Raw genomic sequence first — 20,686 nt, forward strand, 5'->3', positions numbered from 1 at the left:
ATAGAGTAATAAAAGTCGTTCGTGTGTCTTACAAGTGTATATTAAATTATAATCTACATAATAATAATTATTGACATTCTTTTTTATTTTTATCAAATTCACTCGCAGTCGTAATTTTTTATCGCTAGTCTTTAAATAACTTTCGGTATATTAATTTCATGAAAAAAGGGGCATCTGAAGAATTGATTAGCGTAATGATTTATTGTGTATAGTCCATGTTACACGTAGAGAAGTGTAAAATATTTTATTTGTGATATAAATAAAAAGTGTTAATTCTCTATAATATTAAAATATATAAAATATGTATATGTGACATATATATAAGATTCACACAGAGAAATTATAGATCAATAATGAATTGTTCAATTTTGTACTTAAAATAGAAAATCTATATATATGATAAAAAAGACAATATTTATATAATTATATATCTATATATATATAATTAGATTACATTTGCAGATAATTCATTAAATGTTTTTCTACGATGAAAGAGAAATTACTGAAATGTTTATCAGCTAGGCTCGGAAGTTATCTTTATGTTATCGGCTCTCTTGCTGAGGCGTTTCCTGAGGAATATGCGCCGAGAATAACAGAGCCGTAGACATTCTGACCGGATTGCCGAGAATCAAACGAGTTGAAGATATGTGCCCGCGGCAGTAGTTCAATGTCTACGACACTGCTATTCTCAGCACTCGCTAGCAGGCATTTAGGTAGGGGAGCTTGTTATTGGACATGATAAATTCTGAGCTTTTCTTATCAGTATCTTTCGGTAAACCAAATAGAAGAATCTAAATATTAGTACGCTCAATAGTCCGTACAATAATACGCGTACGAGTGATAAGAGACGTAGAAAATTGATATGAAGCAACAATAAATAATATCGAACAGACGAAATGCCAGACAAACATTAACGGATTTGTCTATCAATTGGTATTATATCAATGCGTACATTGAGAGAAAAATTTAGTGAGGTAGACCAAACGTTTAATTAAATAGTGATCAAATAAATTTTATAGTTATAATTACTAAACATATAATTGTTTTGACCGAATAATCTTAATGAAATAATTGTTATATACAACTTCTAATCAAATAATTCGTTAAATACAAATGTTTGGTAGCAGTAACTGCAAAATTCATTTGATCATTATTTATCTAAACGTTTGGTTAACATTTCTCTCAGTACACTGCCGAGTACGTGAGCGTATAAAAGGATCTGCGAGCAGAGGGGCAGGAGGAAGAGATGGTGCGAGACTTCCACGGCAGGGATGTGAAACGTGCTGACACCAGACATGTACGCCAGGCCTCAGACAGGACTGGCTACTGACATATATGGTGGACCGTGGAACGTCTCGAACGTTCCATAGACAGCCGTGTAACTGCGCCATTTAAACCTATCTCGACGAGCGTAATCGCAATGGAACGTCGCTAGTCCATGTCACATCTTAACGATCCAATTGTTCAATTTCAAAACACTAATTAACTTATTATTACATGTAAACTGTCTTGATGCTTTTAAAAGTTCATGAAGTTCAAAAGATACGCTTTCAAAAGTTCAAAACTTCTGGTTGGTATATCTCGGTGAACAAAAATTGCACATTAGTAAACAAAAATTGATTTCGAAGAGAAAGGGTAACATTATAAGAGGCCATTGATTAAAATATTGAAAATAATTTGCTTTCTCTGTAACATTTTTATGAATGTAACTAAAATCGGCAATTTTGGATCAATTTATTCAATTTATCTCAAAAATCTCAAGTGATGGGCAATTTCTGCGGCCAGATTCGTGTTCAACGTCGAAAATTGTGTAAAAAAACTCACTTATAATTCTCAAACAATTTTTAACATCCTTAATTTCGTAGAATGGATAGCGTAAATGGCGCAAATTCCAAAAAGATCAGTTTCGATTAATAAGTATAATACATCAAATAGAAAAAAGGTAAATGCGAGAGATCGACTTGCCTCGCAAATTATAGTGTGAAAATGTGTAACGACACGTGTACTGATATAATGACATGTTACAAGATCTGGTTGATAATTGGAAAGTAAATACATAATCATCATGTAAATTGTGTGTACATCATTATAAAATTGTTTAATGCATGACCCTTTTCCATAACACGAGATAGATAGGTATTTCTCATGTTTTTTAAGCAGTAAAATAACAAAAATAACTTTTGAAAAAAAAAATCTTTTTATATTTTTATTTTAGTCGATTCCAAAATTTTGACAAAAAAAAAGTGTTTTCATCGTTTTGCGTTGATAAGACCTACTTTTAAACAATTCGATCATAATTTCGTACAGCAAATTTCTTGATTTTTATTATATTAATATGCGAAATTAGATCGAAATATCTCGTTAATCTTTAATTTCTTTCTAGACTTATGAAAATGTTTCATAGTATCTCGAATTTACGAAAAAAAAATATATGTGTAACATTCCGATCGTAATATTTTGATATATATATTTGTCATGACGCAATTAATATAAACACAGATGTTCTTTCACAAAGTGATAAAGAATAAAAAAAAATCTGTCTCAATGAATTATAATTGAAGCTTGCAAATGCACACCGATAAATCAGGGACTTCGAAACATGGAAAGTTTATTAGTGGATGGACAATCGATTATATATTTGTTACATGAAATTGATTATTTCTATAATAAACATTATGAAAATGTTATCTTGTTGTATTAATTGAAAATCTGGTAGATTGAACCAGCATGTCTGTTCAAACGAACAAGAAATCTTGTAGAAAAAAATCTACCCGAATGTTTTAATTACAAATTCTCAAGTTCTGTTGCAATAAAAGAAATTCTGTTCGGTTTCACCGAAACGCATTTAATTGTATACGTCTCATTGATGTAAGCAAATCATTTTTCTCAGTATATATGATATTTAACAATTAATTACGAAAAAACTACATTCTTTTTTGAGGCGCTAATATGATAAAAAAGAACTCGGTTCAAAATCCTTTTCGCATTTTAGAATATATAAAAAGGGTTAAAGCATTGTCCAGCATCTGTCCGAAACCAGTATAGACGGACCGATAAAATCGCCAATTCATTAAATAGATTCGAAAAGAGATTAAGTATTTTATTGAACATAGAAAATGTAAAAGAATGAAGAAAGGAAAAGAAGAATAAAGTCATCTAAAGAGAGAGTAGGGATTACGAACTACGGCGAGAATTCCTCTGAAAGTCGAGAGCTAGAAATGAGGCGGTCCATGAGAACGCGTTACAACCTATTCATCTCAACGCACTTGTATAATTTACAAGTGTTGTCCTTCAAAGAGGCCCGTTGTTCACTATAGAACCGCGACAGACGTTCTAATTGTCGACAAGCACATCACACAGTTAGGAAAAAAAGAAGAGAAAACGGAAGAAAACTTAACAAATGTCAAAGAAAAATAAAACTGAAAGAAATTTTTGGGGCGTCGGTTTAATCAGTGAGATGCTCAAATCTGATGCAACCTCGTCATAGCTTAACCGCTAGGACGAGAGGAGCCTCGTGCTTCTCGCGCTCATACCCGCTCGAGGCTTAATAAATTCGCGGCGCAGCGGAGCTGCGCCGCGAAGCCGCGTGCCCCACGAAAAACGCATTCCCCCTAAAAGAGGGGGAGAAGGCGTGGTTTAAGTTCGAAGCGGTGTGTATAAGAGACAAACCTCACGAACCGATTAGCAAAGTTCCAAAACACACGTAACAGCAGACTTTTCCATGCGAACCGTAGAAGCGTAGCGACTGAACGATCAAAGAAATCGATACGACAACAAAACGACAGAATTCTGAAGACACCGAGACATCGGACAGGGGGAAAAAAAACAACGAAAAGAAAAAAAACTAGAGTGGACAAATTTCGAGATTTTGAACCTGATCTCGAGAGATCATCAGAAATTCCCATTGTCCAAGCGCAGAGAAAGACACGCACGCTCATCGGACACGTGGCAGGCGCGACAGGTGTAAAAAGGGGAATTCCCCTCGCAATCGTTCGAGAGGGAGGGACGGAGCAGGAGTTTTCTCACGTGGTGGTCCATTTCCCGGTAGTTTTACAAACGAATTCGGTATACACGGGAGCAACAGGAGCGAGCTGATAACTATATAACTATACATTCGCGACACGGAGCCGGCGTAGAGAGTGGTGCGGTGGAGGTGGTGAATCACGGAGGCGGGTAGCGAGTCCGCGAGGACGGTGTCTCATTTAGCTCTCGAGCGTTCCCCACGTCACGTCTCGAGGGTGCGTAACGCCACGGCCGTAACGTCCGCATAGCCGGCTCTCGCCCAAGACGACGAGCGTTGACAACACAGGCGCACGTACGCACGCACGAACGCACGCACGCAACCAACCAATCAACCAACCAACCAACCAACCAACCAACCACCATACACCCACGGTCGACCGACCACCTACACACGTACGCACGCACGCACGCACGAACATACGCGGAGTGCCGGCCGCACAGAACGCGATACAATATCGACGAACACGATCGATCGAAGGAAGGCGCGCGGGGAGAAAGCGCATCTCATCAATCGATCGCAACTGCCGTCGCGGCAAAGGTAGACGACGACGACAACGACAACGACGACAACGTGTTCTGCTTGCTCGCTGTCACAACAGAGCCACGTGTGATCAGCCGCGTACGCGTGCACGCACGCACGCACGCACGCACGCACGTAATACACATTTACGCGCGCACCTGCGCAATCGCCCACGCACGCGTTCGCCGGCCGATCGAGGCACACTGCAGGCGCCAGCTGCGCGCACCAACGAGAGAAGAGGAACAGCGCGACCTAGCCGACGGCCACCGACGCGGCGTCTGCATCGGCGTCGCCCACGAGGGGCCAGCCAACCAGCCAGCCCGGATACAGGCACAGCCGGAAATAATTCTATATTCGGCGAGAAATAAGCGGCCGATCAATCGAGGCCGAGCCCCCACAACGACCACGACGACGACGACGGTGCTCCGAGCTCCGACGACTTCGGCGTCGACTACTACGACACCCAGAACAGCTAGCTGGTCGTACGAGACACACGGGCCACACGAGAGACACGAGAAAGTGTGAAAAAGGCCGTTTTGCCGCCAGCACCACACAGCCGCGCTCATCAATCTCTCCCCCCTTCCCCCCTACTGACGACAGGATGCCCGGCTTCCAAAGGAGGCAGATGATGCAGCCATGGCCCCTATGCCTGCCGCCCTTCGCGAAATCAAAGGTAAGATCCCCCCGCGCGCGCGCGGCCGACCGCACTCGATCCGCGGCGCGGCCCGTTCATCTAGGACATCTAGGTTTCTCTCCATGGTGGGCAAGACCCGCCGGTCGCCGCGCCGTCCGGTTTCCACGGTCGCGAGAGCCGGGAGCCGGCCGCCGCCAGTTTCCGCGCCCGCCGTCTTTCTCCTCGCCAGCCGATAACGATCACCCTGCGCGGGCTCGCTCATTCACTTGCTCGCTCACAATTCGCTCTCGTTCTCTCTCTCTCTCTCTCTCTCTCTTTCTTTTGCCCCGTTCTCTTGCGCCACCTCTTTCCCCACCCTTGCCAATGGAAATTTCCATTGCATCGCGGCAAGCGTCTGCCGCTTCGATCGCGCGCGATTTTTTTCCTCGCGGTTTTTCCAACCGCGACTCAATTTCTTTTCCCGACTCAACTTTTCTCTCCTCCGTATCGCTCTCTCTCTTCTGCCGGGTCGCATCATCGTCTAATGACTTCGGATAAATTTTTCCGCGAGTTGCGAACTGTTGAACAGTAACACTTTTCTCAGTTTGAAGAACGTAGGGATGATGAAAAAAGGTAAAGTGTTGCGACATAGCTTCCCATATGAACTCAGGTAGATCGCGAATCTCTTCGTCACATTTCTACGCCACAGTCAATTCTCCAAGCCTTTCTTGTAAAGAGAAAGATCCAGAACTTGGTCGCGTATCGCGAAAAAGTCGCGCTATCGAACTCTCGCCGTGTAATTTATCACGTTCATTCCGTCCAACGATCCGCGCATTCTCGATCCTGCTGCTGATCTCCCCCTGCGTCATGCTCTTATCGTCTCGTGCCTGTGATTCCCGACTGCGGCTCCGAAGCATCTATATTTAACGATCGAGAATCTCGCACGTTGGCTCTCACAAAGTCACGGCCTACAACGGCGAGCCCCTTGATCGCTGAATCGCGTTGCGTCATATTACGTGCCTTCGCGATGAAAGAAACGCCGAGATTTCAGAGATATCACGCGAGACGATCTTAAAACAGGTTGGGATCGTCTGTGAAAGAGAAAAAGAAAAGGCACATCGACGCTATCTAATTGTCGCCGATTCTGTCTTGTCGCAAAAGAGAAAAAAATGTCGGAGAAAAGCGCGCGGACAGGTGCGAAGGAACGGAAGTGGAAACTGATCTGGTTTTGACGCATCTGACTTTCGAGCGGAGCTGTTCTCCTCCGCTCCCGAAACACGTGAACGTGAATTCGTCCTCGTGGCGTCTCCATGAACTCTCCGGCTCTCCGAGAATCGCGTATACCGGTTTCGGTCTCTCTCCGCTTGGGGAAAGGCCCCGGCCATTTCGAACATCTACACGCGATTATTTCGTGATTTCGTACCTGCGAAATGGTTTCCACTGGTCGCCGGACAACCGGCGTTCGCGTGCAGCTCGCGAATGCCTCGCGAATTAAAATATCGATCGCTATGCGCGCGCACTCCCGACGCATAAGGTCAAACGGAACCATAATGAAAATTGTTAACTCGGGAGAAGCGACGTAATTCGGTCGGAGACGCGACGGATATTGTTGTACGCGAACGACCATGCGAAATAGAAAAAAAAAAGAGAAAACGAATGAGGCTGTAAAATTTAAAATAAACAATCTATGGCGCGCGTGGCAGCCGGCCGGTACGCGCTGCCGCTACTGCGTCGTTCGAAACGATGGAATCCGAAGAAAATCGCACCCGACCGATTGTCACCGTACGCCTTTTCAGGATATATTTGCACAGAGTGTGGTGCGCGGAGTGTTACGTAACGGCATAAACACACGAGTAAATTTCCGAAAGTGTCGAGTCGGCGCGCGAGCGCTCGATTTTACTAGAGATAAGAGACGCGAAAATAAAAGTGAAAAAGCGCGCTGCTTCTGCTCGCCCCTCGTCCCACGAAGTGGGACCACCAAGAGATCATCTATTAGTGATTTCTTTTTTTCTAGAAATTTCTTTTTTTCTAGAAATTAAATCAGGAATATGTTATTTCTTATCAGCCACACATTCGAATTCGCAGACATTCTAGTACGTGTGGTTTAAAAATGTACGATAAGATATGATTCGCGATACGTCAACGCGAATCGTCACAGTTCACTTATCAAGAAAGATAAACGCGGGCCTACCAAATTTTTTTCAGTTCCGTTCAGTTCTGATTCTCGAAAAATGTCTTATTGAAATAGTTAAGTTAGATCGAATTTGATCAAATATGTTGATCAATTCTGGGCTTTACGTAAATAATTACCTATAAATTATTGGTCATTTTGTCAGATAAATAAGTTTAATCCTATTTTATTAGCATAATTGCGTGTGTTCAAATTGCTAATTAATGATTTAATTATTATTTTTCATGAAATAATGTCTTTACATTTCAATCGATCTCTATTGCCAAATAATTTTGCAAAAAAATTTTTTACGAATTTTCTGGTTAAAGAAAAATTAATAAGTCAAATAATTAACAACTTGATTAAATTTTTATTATTGATATAGTAATAATGATATCAAAATAAGATTTGTGATAATAATTGCTTTTAAAATAAAGCAAAGTAATTGTTTTACATATTTATGTACATTTTATATGTATGTATAATTTAATTTTTAATTATACAGGGTATCTTGCAAAAATGATTAAAACGTTTAAAGGTAGACTTCTGAAATCATTTTTAGATGAAAATTCTTATATATAACAAAATGTCGAAGTTAGAATAGTTTTCAAATGAAAAGTGTTTAAGGTTGATAAATCAAAATGCACACAGATATGGCATATCACACAATAGCGAAAATGTTACTAAATATTATTCTTACTTTTCACATTGATTTTGCATACACCATGTGATGTGTATTACCTAAATTTCGGCGCGAATTTCGGCAGTTTGTCAACTTTAAACCCTTTTCATTTAAAAATTATTGCAGTCTCGACATTTTTCGATACATTATGATTTTCGTCTCAAAATGATCTTTGAAGTTAACAATTAAGCGTACATTAAAATCTTTATGGGATACCTTGAATATATGATTTATTTTTTCATGTATACATAATTGAAATGATACAGTTTTGAAACATTGTTTTTTATTTACGTGCTGTAAATAATAATTGCCCAGATCTGTTCTTGTTGTAGCAGCACCGACATTGATATTCCGCAGAACAATCATCATTCATCAGAAAGATCTCGAACTCTCTGTTGGGATTGAATAATCTATCGTTGTGTTCATAGATCACCTTCTGGATGGCTCAGTGCTTATCTGCCTCAGGATCAGGATATCGAACGAAAAATATCGATACTTGACTTATCGGAAGAAACGTATTCATAGTGCACTTGTGTCGGAAAAGAAGTATCGATAACATCAGAGAAAAAAAACCAAAATCAAGAAATATTTGCAAAAACTATATTTTTGAGATTTTCTATTTCTCACGTAATGCTTTTCACATTTGTATGTATATTGATGAATAAAATAAAAAATACAAACGTAACTTATTTTATAATTAAATTTCTTACCTTTTATTTATCAACTAAAAACGATTGAAATACAATAAAATCCGTAAATTATCGTTGAAAGCTGAAATTTTCTTTTTATTTACATTTTATTTAAAATTTTTATGAACAAAGTAATTTTAAATATTAATTAAATATTTTAAAAGTTATATTACTTACTATTTACATCTCTATTTGTTTGACTTCAATTCATTAAATCTAAAAAAAAAAATCAATGTAATAGTATTACAATGTAATAATATTGCAAAATATTGAAAATATTGTTTTCCTAAAAAGCAAATAACAATAAAAGTATCGATATTCTTTCCGAGTATATTTCATTTTCTTCATCTCACACACACACACACACACATATTTGTAATATTGATAGAAAGCATCAATAAACCATTTGACGATGAAAATCCGACTTTATCATTAACTCTCGAAACTGCTCGGATCCCGTTCCAACGTTTCGCGTGGCGCGATGTACGAGTCGACAGACAGACAGAACCGGCTATATAAAACGTTATTGTCTTTCAAACACGTTTTGTATCTATATAACTCCCGCATACCATACTATACTATCGCCCGATACTCCGGCTCAAGGTAGGCAAGAATTAAGATAGCGCAGGCAAATTTGAGTTCGCTTCGCGATCTACTACCGCAACTACGCGTCAATATGTCTGAAATATCAAGGACGACCGGCAAATCTACAAATATTCAGTCGTGGATAATAAAATGTGTATGAATGCGAGGTACCGTAGACAGACATTCGTCCGCTTGAAAAAAAAATAGAAAAAAAATTATTCAAGCCGAGTGTCACTGAAAGTCCGATGCACTCTTTACAGGCCAAGTCAGGATCGAAGGCTCGAGTAAATGCAGGAAGTATGATATACATATGTTTCAGAAAACAAGCCTATCGAGATTTCTTTGACATTTGAATTTGATTGCTTAAAATGACGATTCAAAACACAAATACCAAATTTTTTTTTAATGAAAATCTAATGTCATAATTATATTTATTTTACGCTCATTGCATATTTAAATAATTACACCTGAAATTGTGTTCTTTTTGCAAATTAATTTTATAATCGAATTAATTTTCTTTTTCATTTGAATAAGTGAAATTAAATATGAGTAATTATTTTACGAGATATATAATAAATCTTTTATTCACGTGAATCGTTGTGCCACAAGCATTGCATAGTAAAACTCGATAATGCAAGTAAATATTAATTAGTCGATAATGCAAGTAAACATTAATTAGTCACTCTTTTGAAACAGCGATCGATAGTCAGTCGATAAAATTCGGTAGATGCATTACCGACTCGGCATTGTAACGAGCGTGTCCGATAAAACTCTTCCCTGCCGATTTATCGAACCGATACGAACCGAGTACGTTAAGCTTTCTACTCGAACGCAAGGTGGGTTGCTATACAAAAGGGGCCAATGCTAATACACGAGGAAAAATGTTCTGTAACAATAAATGAATTGATTAAAATGTACCGAAAACTATTTAGTTAAAATAAACAAACTTTTTTCGTTATTTTTTTTATGTATTTCGCAGAAGCAAAATTTCTTGTTACATAAAATAAAGCATTTGGTTGCTATTAAAAATTGCCTCAATTAAACAGCTCTTGCTGAAGAAATTAAATTTTTTTCTCAGTATATATTAATAAAGTATCGCTAATAAGAGTATTCATGAAATACATCGAAATATCGTTCAATATTGGAGCAAAAATTTGTATCAGAATCAGCGCGATTCAAAACAGTCATGTGCAAAAGTTAAAATACTATCATTTAAATTGGATGATTGCAATAATATTCTGCAATGATAAATAGTTTCAATACTGTTGGAGAACAATAACAATTCAATTAACAGTCAAAAAGATTTTGATTGAAATTTTTGAAACGAATAATTTATTGCCGCCTCTCCTTTGAACATTCAGAGTATTAAAGAGGTAAGCGAGCTTTGCTTATTTGCGAGGATGACATACAAATAACGCGTAAAGAAAAGTCAATAATAACACGGCAGAGTCACAAGCTAATCATGTGTTTGAAAATATGTATCAAGAGAGAGAGAGAGAGAGAAAATAATCTCTGAACAATACCTCCTCATGTTGTCAAATTCATCAATCTGCGTTTTATGCACTTTTATTCTACGACGTATTATTCATAAAACGTGTCCGATATTCTACAAGTACTAAAAAATAACGTCTAAAGCGTATTACATCTTCAAATGTTTCAAGACATCACACGATACCGTATCATATCATATTCTTTTTAGATAGAATTTTCTACGTGACACTTTTCTTCTTTTTTTTTCACCCCCCCCGATGTTTAAAAAGAATGCGCGTTTTCGTCCACTTTACACGCGGGGCACTCCCGACACGGATGAATCGCACTACGATTTCACGTGCACCGCTATCATCACTATCTTCCTACTAATCTTCTCACCCCGCCATTTCGTCTTGCGTGAAATCATATATTTCGATCAGGACGACGTGAGAAATACAGTCGACTTATTTTCACGTTAATTGTCTCACGGACGCAGCGCTAAAATGCATCAGCAGCGATCGTCGCAAGCGCCTACGCCACCGGTACGTCCACTATTGCTCTAAAAATGTTCGAAAACAACTTTTCGGAACACACAGAAAGCGACCACACAATTTCGCTCACACTGCGAAAAGGCAAAGAAAGCTATTACCAATTGTTGCGCGAAGGAGATCTAATGTATGACAGAGGAAGATTCGAAATAGATACATGCTATTTGATAGAATACTTATCTTACGGCTCGTTAATTATGACATACGATTAATTAATTTAGTATTATTTCAATCCAGCATTAAGTATGTATGGGATATACGAGTACATATCTCAAAACATTACCAAAAATATAAAAATTTCATAGAATATTCTAGTATTACGTTTAAGTATTTGTGTAAAATTTGAACACCATTCATTGATTTAAAAGTTATTCAATTTTTTGTTTACTCTTGATTCTTATGTAAAATCGAGTTTTGCAGTATTTATTTACAAAGATGGGGAAGTAGCATTACCAAATAAATCAAAATTTTTATGTATAATAATAAAACTCTAATGAACATTGGTGCAAAAGTTCTATTTGGATCCACTTACTCGTTTAAAAGTTATTTAAAACTGTAGCAAAACGTAGTAATTTTCGCTGCAAAATCATAAATCATAAATCAAAATTTTCATTATTTTCTTCTTTGCAGCTAATTTCAAAGCTAATTTCAAAATTTGGGCTTCGCGATCAAATTTTTTTGTTGTTGATTAGGAAAAAGAAAGAATAAACGTAGAGAAGCCTTTAGTTTTTAAATTTCAATAACTTTTAGTCCGTATTGTATAGCCAAAACATCTTTAACTGGACTGAAATTAGTATCAATTGGAACACGTTTCAGATCAGAGCTACGATATAAATGTAGAGAGTGATAAAGAAATTCATGACGAACAAAAACGGAAGACTCATTCGTATGGCGCGTTGAAATTCCAGTTCTTATTGTTCGCTTATTCGTTCTCCTTCTACTTTCTTTAACGAGCTATTTTAGGAAAATATAAGCGGGTCGAAACACATTTTACTTTTTAATGTTACTTAGGTCGCGCAGGCTAAGTTGCGTTAACATAAAGAAACGTAAAATGAATCACGAGCTTCATGCGAGAATCGTCAGAAAATCGAAAGTTTAAACATAAATTTAATTAAGTTTAATACACAATTCGCGCATACACTTATTTTTACAAATCCTTTCATACAGTTTTTTAAATAAAAAAAGTACTCAATATTAATTATTTATCAAGCTTGGATTGAAAAAATGATCACAGATTTCAGATTTTCTAAACAATTATAAAAGTTTCTCTTTATATGCTATAATAATTCTTATTAATAAATCTAATTTCATTAAAAAAAAAAAATCTATATACTGCAAGTATCGTTCATAAAATTATCAAAATCATTTTTAAATATTATAATAAAATATTTTGTTAAGTATAAATTCCAAAATATTTGAATTAAACATTTAAATCCAAAACGTTCCAATCCAAATTTTAAATAATTTAGAAAAACAATCTTATACCTTCTATTTGATGATTCATCTTAGCATACCTCAGTAAAATATTTCCATTTTCATTCCACGTAGTGACAATGACACAACATGCACCGTGAATAAATTTACATGAATTATATACACGATTCAGTATACGTATATGAAAGTGTACATTTCTGTTATAAATTGTCTAATTCTTGCACTTGATTGCGTAATCTTTTAAGATATTTTTTAAACAATGTGCACAATTTTGTAGTACACGCTGCGCTCTTTGCTCTCATGCTTTTATTCACGCAGCACATGATCGCATTGCGGCATGCGCGTATCAAAGGATTAAAGACAGAATCACGATTTTCAGAAAACAACTATAAAGTTAAAGTCTTGTTGTATCTCATGTCAAATTAGAAATATCATGAATCATCATTTTCGCTACTGTCTGGCTTTGCTTATTATCAGTAATGAATTTTAAGATATTGTTTAGATTTATGTCGATGGATTCAATCGATCATCAGCATTTAATAATTTGATATATTGTGCAATAATTTTACTTTTTTTTTATAAAAAATAAACGTCATTTTAAAAGTTTATTTTGAAAAAGCATCACTTTAATTTGTATACGTTCATAGTTCTTCATATAATTGTTAAGTAATTTTGACATTTTTCATTTTATAAAAGATAAAGTAACTATCTTTGGCCACTAGATCAGTGTTATTCAATCTAGAAATTATAAAATATGATTAACAATTAACGTAATTGTTAGATTAATAGCGAAATGTGAGAAATATAAAATAATTTATATTAACAGATTTATTAGTTTTCTAAAGATTTTTATAATAAGAATGACAAAATAAATCGTTAAAAAATTTTATAATCATTATATTATGTTTACTTCAAAATTGCATCGTGCATTATCATAATTATCACATTATCATAACTATGTCACATTAACAATGATTGTACATATATTCTAATCAATACATTCTAATATTCTGACGTAATGATGTCGCGAGGGCATCACACCAATATTACAGAGAAATGCATATTCTTACATTCTGAACAAAATGACACAGCATCACTTGAGCCAAACCATAAATACTTAGACACCACTCGGCCACTTTGGCAGACATCCATATGATACAGAAATAGCATCGTTTATGTGAAATACTCTACGTTGGGAAGCACTAAAAATATTTCGCGTGGGCCGTGCGGCTGATTTAGAAAGAAATGAGCGATCTCATTTCCCAAGAGCTATCTGCCAGAACCTTGCGTAACGTAATTGAAGACTCGCGTTCAAGACTATCCGGAAAGTTTTCCGCCATTATCGTCCGGAAATCGTTGATTCGAACACCTGCGAAGGACGTTCGAACAGAGTAACATCCAAAAGACGTCTAGAGAAAATTTCAAGGACAGAATTGCAAGATCCTTCCGCATGGCCTCACATTTGTGTTGCTCGAATGATTTGCCATAAACTGTATTAAATGGCACTTTAATGTTTAATTGATACTGCATATTAATTATAATACATTTAAAATCTTTAATTGTCAATTATGTGTGGAATAAAAACTGAATATAAATGCATGTACGTGTACAAAAGCGTTTTAATAAATGAAAGTTGCTCGTAAGCGTTATAGTCACCTGTAGTCACGCGAATAAAAAGATCAAAATCGAATTTCGATAGACAATTAAATCTTTGCGAAACAATTATCAGTTAAGCAAAGATTTCACAGACAAAGTTTGCAACATGTATGATCGGTATATAATCGATCAAAACCTAACGCGAAATTAAATTATGGCTGTCGCTACTATTCCCGGCGATACTCCAAATCCGACTAACAAATATGACAGCGGTTGATTTTTGTAATTCAGTTGACGTTGAATTATAAACGTACACACTGTGCAGCTACGAAGTAATAATATATTTCACGTTGCGAAACATCTCCCTAGTAAAGCCATTCGTAAAGCCGATTACTTTGATCGCGTGACGAAAATTACATAGTAGAGTTACAGTAGTCGGAATAAAACACATTTTTCTTCTGATTGGCAGAAGAGTGGATTTGTAAGAATCGGTGGATTTATAAGAATGGGCACACGCACGTTATACGAAGCGCAAATATTGTCTGACTTTCTTATCCGTAAGAAAATACTGGTATAATATCAGAACGTTAGCACATTGCGCTTGACACAAACGCATTTCCCTTATCTTACATCTCTCTTATTTTTGTATTCTCTGCCTACGCCTTTTATTTTATTTTTAGAGAACTATTGGGAAGGATAGCTGATAATCGATGTAGAGTCAACACTCAATTACCCTATATTCACATTATAAGTAACACGTCTTATAATCTTCGTTTTTATTTCTCGAAAAGAAAACCAAATGATTACGTATCACGCTTTGAGTGATATGTAAATATCAATAAATCATAGTTCTTGTTTATCAACTTTTTTCTAAAAAAGGAAATTCTTCAAATCGTAGAAAAATGAAATCACGATAGCAGTACACGTCATTTGCAAAAACCATTTATGTCTGCAAAATGTCTGTAAATAAATGAAATGAATGTATAGGCATTTAGAAATATTTTTACACAGAGGAATTCTGTTGAAATACTTTCAAATTCAAGAAAATTGACGACTAAGAATTAATAGGTATACGTTTGCATATATCACAGACGTTTAATTGCTCAATATTTAATTGATAACGTTAAATAATTTAGCTATGCTTTTAATGCAAATAAAAGAAAAATTTGTTTTATCTAATACTTCACGTTGCTTCACGGAATGCAAATTTCTAAAAAGCATTACATTTTGCAAAAAATATCAATAAGTTCAAAGATCTACATATATTATTAGTTTAAATCATGAGTAGAAGAAATCTCAATGTCAGCTAATATTTGACACGGAAGCGGTTCACAACAAAATTATCCCTTGGTCAATAATCGTCAAAGTCGAGTGACCATGCCGCAATTGATTTAATCGATCGACCATATCGCGACGGAAATTACACGCGAATGCGTGGGACAATCGAACATGTAAAGGTCATGAACTAGAAAGGTCACGTATGTATTATTACTGTCCTTAGTGAGCTACTTTCGTCTTTAGAAGACAGATCGAATGTTATTAAGCACATATGTATATGGATATAGTGCAATATCATTTTCCTATTTGCTACTTTTTTAAAAATAATATTTGCAATTTTTCTTGAACTAATAAAACGTAATAATTATATGCAATTTTTTATAAAATTTTGAATTAACATAATTTCTTTTTAAGAAGCTATCATCAAATATTACTTTACATTGAATTTTTAAATCAGAAACATACCGCTGCAATATACATTTTAAGTGTCTTACTAATATTAGTACAGCAAGATTTAATTTCATAAAATTTACTTGGTTATATTATTTTTATTAGTTTGCTAGTGTGGCAAATTCCCTTATATACAATTCTACAATTTGTATGGATAACTTTTTAATATGTATTCAGGTAGCTACTATATATATTACATAAAAATGCATAAAATTCATTAATTTGTTTATAGTTCGTTATATCGTTCATACAGTGTCACATTTATTTTTCAATTTATTATTTAGAAATCTCTGTTAATTTTATGTGTAGCTCGTATTTTTATTAGATAACAGAGTGTGTTTAATTATCATCTAACATTGATTATAGATTTAATAAATTTAAATATTTGGTTATCTAATATTTTTCTAAATAGATACTTCTTGTAATTTATTAGTACTGTCATGATACTTTGGAACTAAAAAAGTAAGGGTAAAAGTTATGTTTTAATTTAGTTTTATAATAAAACAAAAATTCCATAAAGCATGAACGATCGTGACTAATAGTAAAATGAATTAGAGAACCGTAATTCCGCGCTGAAGGTCAGGAGCACTTAAACTAGATATGCTGTTCTAACGTAATAACTAGATTACGCAATCTAGTTTTCAAATTTATTCAGTTTTAATTGGAATTCTGTCTGAGATATTTACTTTTCTTTAAAAGAAATCACATATGGTTAAATTTCAAGAATTAATTATTGATTGTTTATGTCTATTAGCAGTTGTTTGTTATTTTCTAAAATTTAAATGTTGAAGATAACTTTCATAAAAAAAAGAAAGGCTATTTTTAAATTACGATAGTTTTATATCTAAACACTATGTGCTCACCGCGATCATATTAATTTTGATGTTTAAAAAATGTTCTAAAAAACGCGATGTTGTAAACAATCGATCCTACGCAAGCGAAGTATGTTTTACGCATAACTTTTCGTGACTTTGATAATAAGTAAACGTACTAGAATTTCTTTGTGTGTAAGCGCACAGAACTGAACTCCAAAGAGCAAGCTGACAACATTACGTCAAATAGTTTTCCTCCGAGACGTCAGAGTTCATGTCGTATATGTATATGAACTTTACATCGCATGTAAGGGGCACGTGATGACCGCGGGATAAGTCGATTTTTCGACACAATAGCTATGCCAATGTGATGAGAAGCGTCCGTATCACACGCTCGTATAAAGGATGATCTATACTTCACGCTGGATTCGACAGGAACTCACCTCTAGGACAATTTTTATATTCCTATTATCGTGAGATGCAATGTTCCGCTAAAGCAGCACTTAGCCTTCGAAACAGACATCGTAAAATTTAATAACGCCTTCTTTTTCATAGAAGGGGCACACTTCGAGTGTCTACATAATGATTTTATTGCACCGATTTATGCTTAGTATTATACTGCCGACAGAACAATTAAAACGAGACCTTATAAAAATTTCACATCGAGATTTCGGTGAGAGACGACAAGGAACATCTGCGATCCTGATCGTTTGTTAACGTGAGTTAACGTATTTTCTTCCTACTCGGCATGAATACAATTATAAATATAGAGACTACAGAGAAAAAGAAGAGAGAAAAGATTACCAAACCATTGAGAAAATCAATTAATTTTATATCATAATCAAGTATTTATATTTTTCAAATGCGCACATTTGATACTAAAATTTTGAAATTGATAAAACATATAAAATCTAAAATTTAAAATAATCTACTCAAATATTGTAATATCATCCAGAATCGGAGTTATTGTGCCTTGAATCTTAAAAATCTTAATACGCTCGTTCTTAAAAGGCTAGATTTTTTGCTTAGCGCAGCAGTATAATTACATCACAAGACATAGTTTTCTTTTTTCGGGAACAATATATACAAGTAAAATTTTAGAACTCGATGGACTCTATTATCGTCAACAATCGAGGATATCATTCAACAAGATTTGGAAAAAAAGCCCTAGAAAGATTCGAATAATCCAATTATTATTTTATTTCAGATATGTGAATGATATCGCGATGGCTGTCTCTTCAAATTGACAATATCCTCAACATTTTCAACTCATTTCATCCCAGATTAAAATTTACGATCGAAATCGGCGTCATTCTCGGATAAATACCTAAACTATTTACTTCTACATTTATTATCTCAAAAAAAGGAACAATAATGGACATGATTGAACATTTTTATTCTTACATCTGATATTCCATAACGGGAACATCAATGTTATTATTAACATGCTGTTAAACAACGATTAGCCCGTGGACTTTATTTTCAAATCGATAAACGCACGTCTCAAATCCCTACTGAACAAACAAACATTTAGACAGAATTGTTACGAATCTGAGGAATCTAATATAGAATTTGGCGTATGGTTTACTTTACATTCCAAAAATCTCGGATAAATTCAGATATACATATAATAAAAGATATTAAAGTGAGATTACTGTTTTTCAGTATAGACGAATTAAACAAAATTATTAAAGCATATAAAAATCCGCTTCCAATCAACTTTAATAAAAATATTGTTTATAAGATTTCTTGATTCATCTCATATGGGACAGACTTTTGTATTTATTTTGTATATATTTTTGTGTGTCTTATTCCGTGTATGTTATTATTCTGTTACTTCTGATACTTCAGTATCTTATTTTTGTATCTTATTTATCTTGTTGTATCTTTTGTATCTTATTCCATGTACCTTATTACCCTCGTTGCTTCTGTGTCTTATTTACTCCGTGTATGTTATTTATTTCTTTATTTTCAAATAATGTAACGTTCAGTCTGAACAAGCACACTGTTACGGTCACAAGTTTCAGTCTGAACAAGCACACTGTTACGGACACAAGTTTTAAACTTATAGCTGCTTTATTGTAATCTTGACTGTAATCAAGATTACAATATCAACATACAACATTGTTTCATAATTTGTATTTAACTGGAGTTTTATATGTTGATGAAGTTTTTTTTGTATTTCCGGGTCGACTGGGTGAGTCATCTTTTGAAATCGCCTTTTATATATGCATAAGTTACGAGAATAACCATACCGGTCGAAAGTAGATCTTAGCGTTCAATAACAATCATATTTGTAGAATGTAGGAAAATACAGATTTAAACCCTGACTGAGATTATATATTTTTCGCAACAAATTTTTTACAGTTTTCGAGATAGAGAGAATCGTAGAGATGCTTGTAGGCATCAAAATTATTCAACTGACTAGCAATTTGATTTTGTGATATTACACTTCTGGTTCTACTTAACAGTTACGTTTAACGTTCGGCAAACATGCCGCGTGCAGTTTGGGAGAATTTGTAAATGTTTGTGTAAATTCACCTGTGGAAAATTATTATTGAGCACTAAGATCCGCTTTCGACCGGTATGGCCATTCTCTTAATTTGTTGATACACCTCCCGGTCATGTTAAGATATTATATTGTGTATGTTTATGTGTACGTATGAGGCTTGGCTATACAGTTGGATTGATTCTAAGACCTCGTTCATGTTTATGTGGATTGAAGATAATTTTCATATTAGAAAAATCAAATCGTATATGCTATAAAATACGTAATTGGAAAGAAACAAGTATATAAAAGATATATATTATTATATTGTAAATAGAATATATTAAAAATATTAGATTAATTTGCAAATGCACACATTCATCATTTTCGGGATTGACGACTCTTCGACTGGATGCCCGACCGTTCGCTGTAGCAAGGTTTTTCTGGAACGTGATAATTACGAGATTTCGGCTAGGGTCGAATTGGAGTCTTATCACGTAACACTTTGCGTCATTATGAAGTAGAGAAACATTCGCGAAAGCGGCGAACTCTTGTAATGGAGTTCAAGACGGGTTATCGGTTAGGGGTAAAAAAGTCATCTAATCTCCAACCGGGCATCATCACCGCCTCTGCCACTGGCTTTTCGTCATTGGCTCGTTCGATAATCACATTCACTTTTCATTTCTTTCTCACTCTCGCTCATTCTGCCTGCCTATACAGATGTTACTCGCCTTCTACTTTTTTTCTCCCCGTGTATGATTCAGCTCCCTCTCTCCTAACATATTTTCATCGCGATTCTTGATAAAGCAATTCTTGAAAACAGTATAAATAGTTCAACTTTAATATTTCATCCCTTTGAGTGAACAGCTAGGCAAATAAACGGACGTTCGTTCTTCGGTGATCGGTAACGCGGCTTTATTGATTCTATTTGCTGTTTGCATCCTTTTTGCAATTCTCGTATCTTCTTATCATTTAACATTTGGTGGTTCTCTTAGTGTACAGTTTCATTCACACAAATTTCATATCTGTTAACATCTTCTCGTGAAAGTAATTAATAATATTCGAAATTTTTAAGTGATTTCTGTGTTTTTTTTTCGGTTGGAGACAAGTAAATATATCGTGAAAGACAAAAGTTTTTAGGTTTACGAAAAAATATTTTTATAATTCTTTGTTAAGCCCTTATTGATTAAAAGTAAAATGTAATTCTATATGTAAAATATATATTTAAAAATATTGTAATTGAGGCAATATATATTTTTTTAAGCAACTAATCTGACATGTTTTGATATTAAAAAAAAATGTATGCCTTTTACAATAATACTTGTATT

The 20,686-nt window shown here is 35.1% G+C and overlaps 2 protein-coding genes across 7 annotated transcripts in view; one reads left to right on the forward strand and one right to left on the reverse strand.

Annotated features, from left to right (window-relative positions):
* LOC105193945 (RING-box protein 2) overlaps positions 1-20,686 on the reverse strand; it is a 58,998-nt gene that overhangs the window by 20,829 nt on the left and 17,483 nt on the right. The window contains exon 1 of one of the 2 annotated variants that reach the window (XM_026138856.2): positions 6,580-7,706. The exons of the other annotated variant lie outside the window; for it this stretch is intronic. Coding sequence (XP_025994641.1) covers positions 6,580-6,783 — 204 coding nt within the window. The 5' untranslated portion in view covers positions 6,784-7,706. Of the gene's footprint in view, positions 1-6,579; positions 7,707-20,686 lie in introns of those variants that run through there. 2 annotated transcript variants of the gene reach the window in all.
* LOC105193944 (facilitated trehalose transporter Tret1) overlaps positions 1-20,686 on the forward strand; it is a 40,395-nt gene that overhangs the window by 4,466 nt on the left and 15,243 nt on the right. Inside the window, exons 1-2 of one of the 5 annotated variants that reach the window (XM_039451820.1) lie at positions 66-974; positions 1,187-5,216. The exons of 1 other annotated variant lie outside the window; for it this stretch is intronic. In XM_039451820.1, coding sequence (XP_039307754.1) covers positions 5,145-5,216 — 72 coding nt within the window. In that variant the 5' untranslated portion in view covers positions 66-974; positions 1,187-5,144. Of the gene's footprint in view, positions 1-65; positions 5,217-9,778; positions 11,295-18,750; positions 20,263-20,686 lie in introns of those variants that run through there. 3 more of the 5 variants (XM_011158636.3, XM_026138852.2, XM_026138853.2) reach the window with 3 other exon arrangements.

This window comes from Solenopsis invicta, chromosome 7 (assembly GCF_016802725.1).
Source record: "Solenopsis invicta isolate M01_SB chromosome 7, UNIL_Sinv_3.0, whole genome shotgun sequence".
Taxonomy (NCBI): Eukaryota; Metazoa; Arthropoda; class Insecta; order Hymenoptera; family Formicidae; genus Solenopsis; species Solenopsis invicta.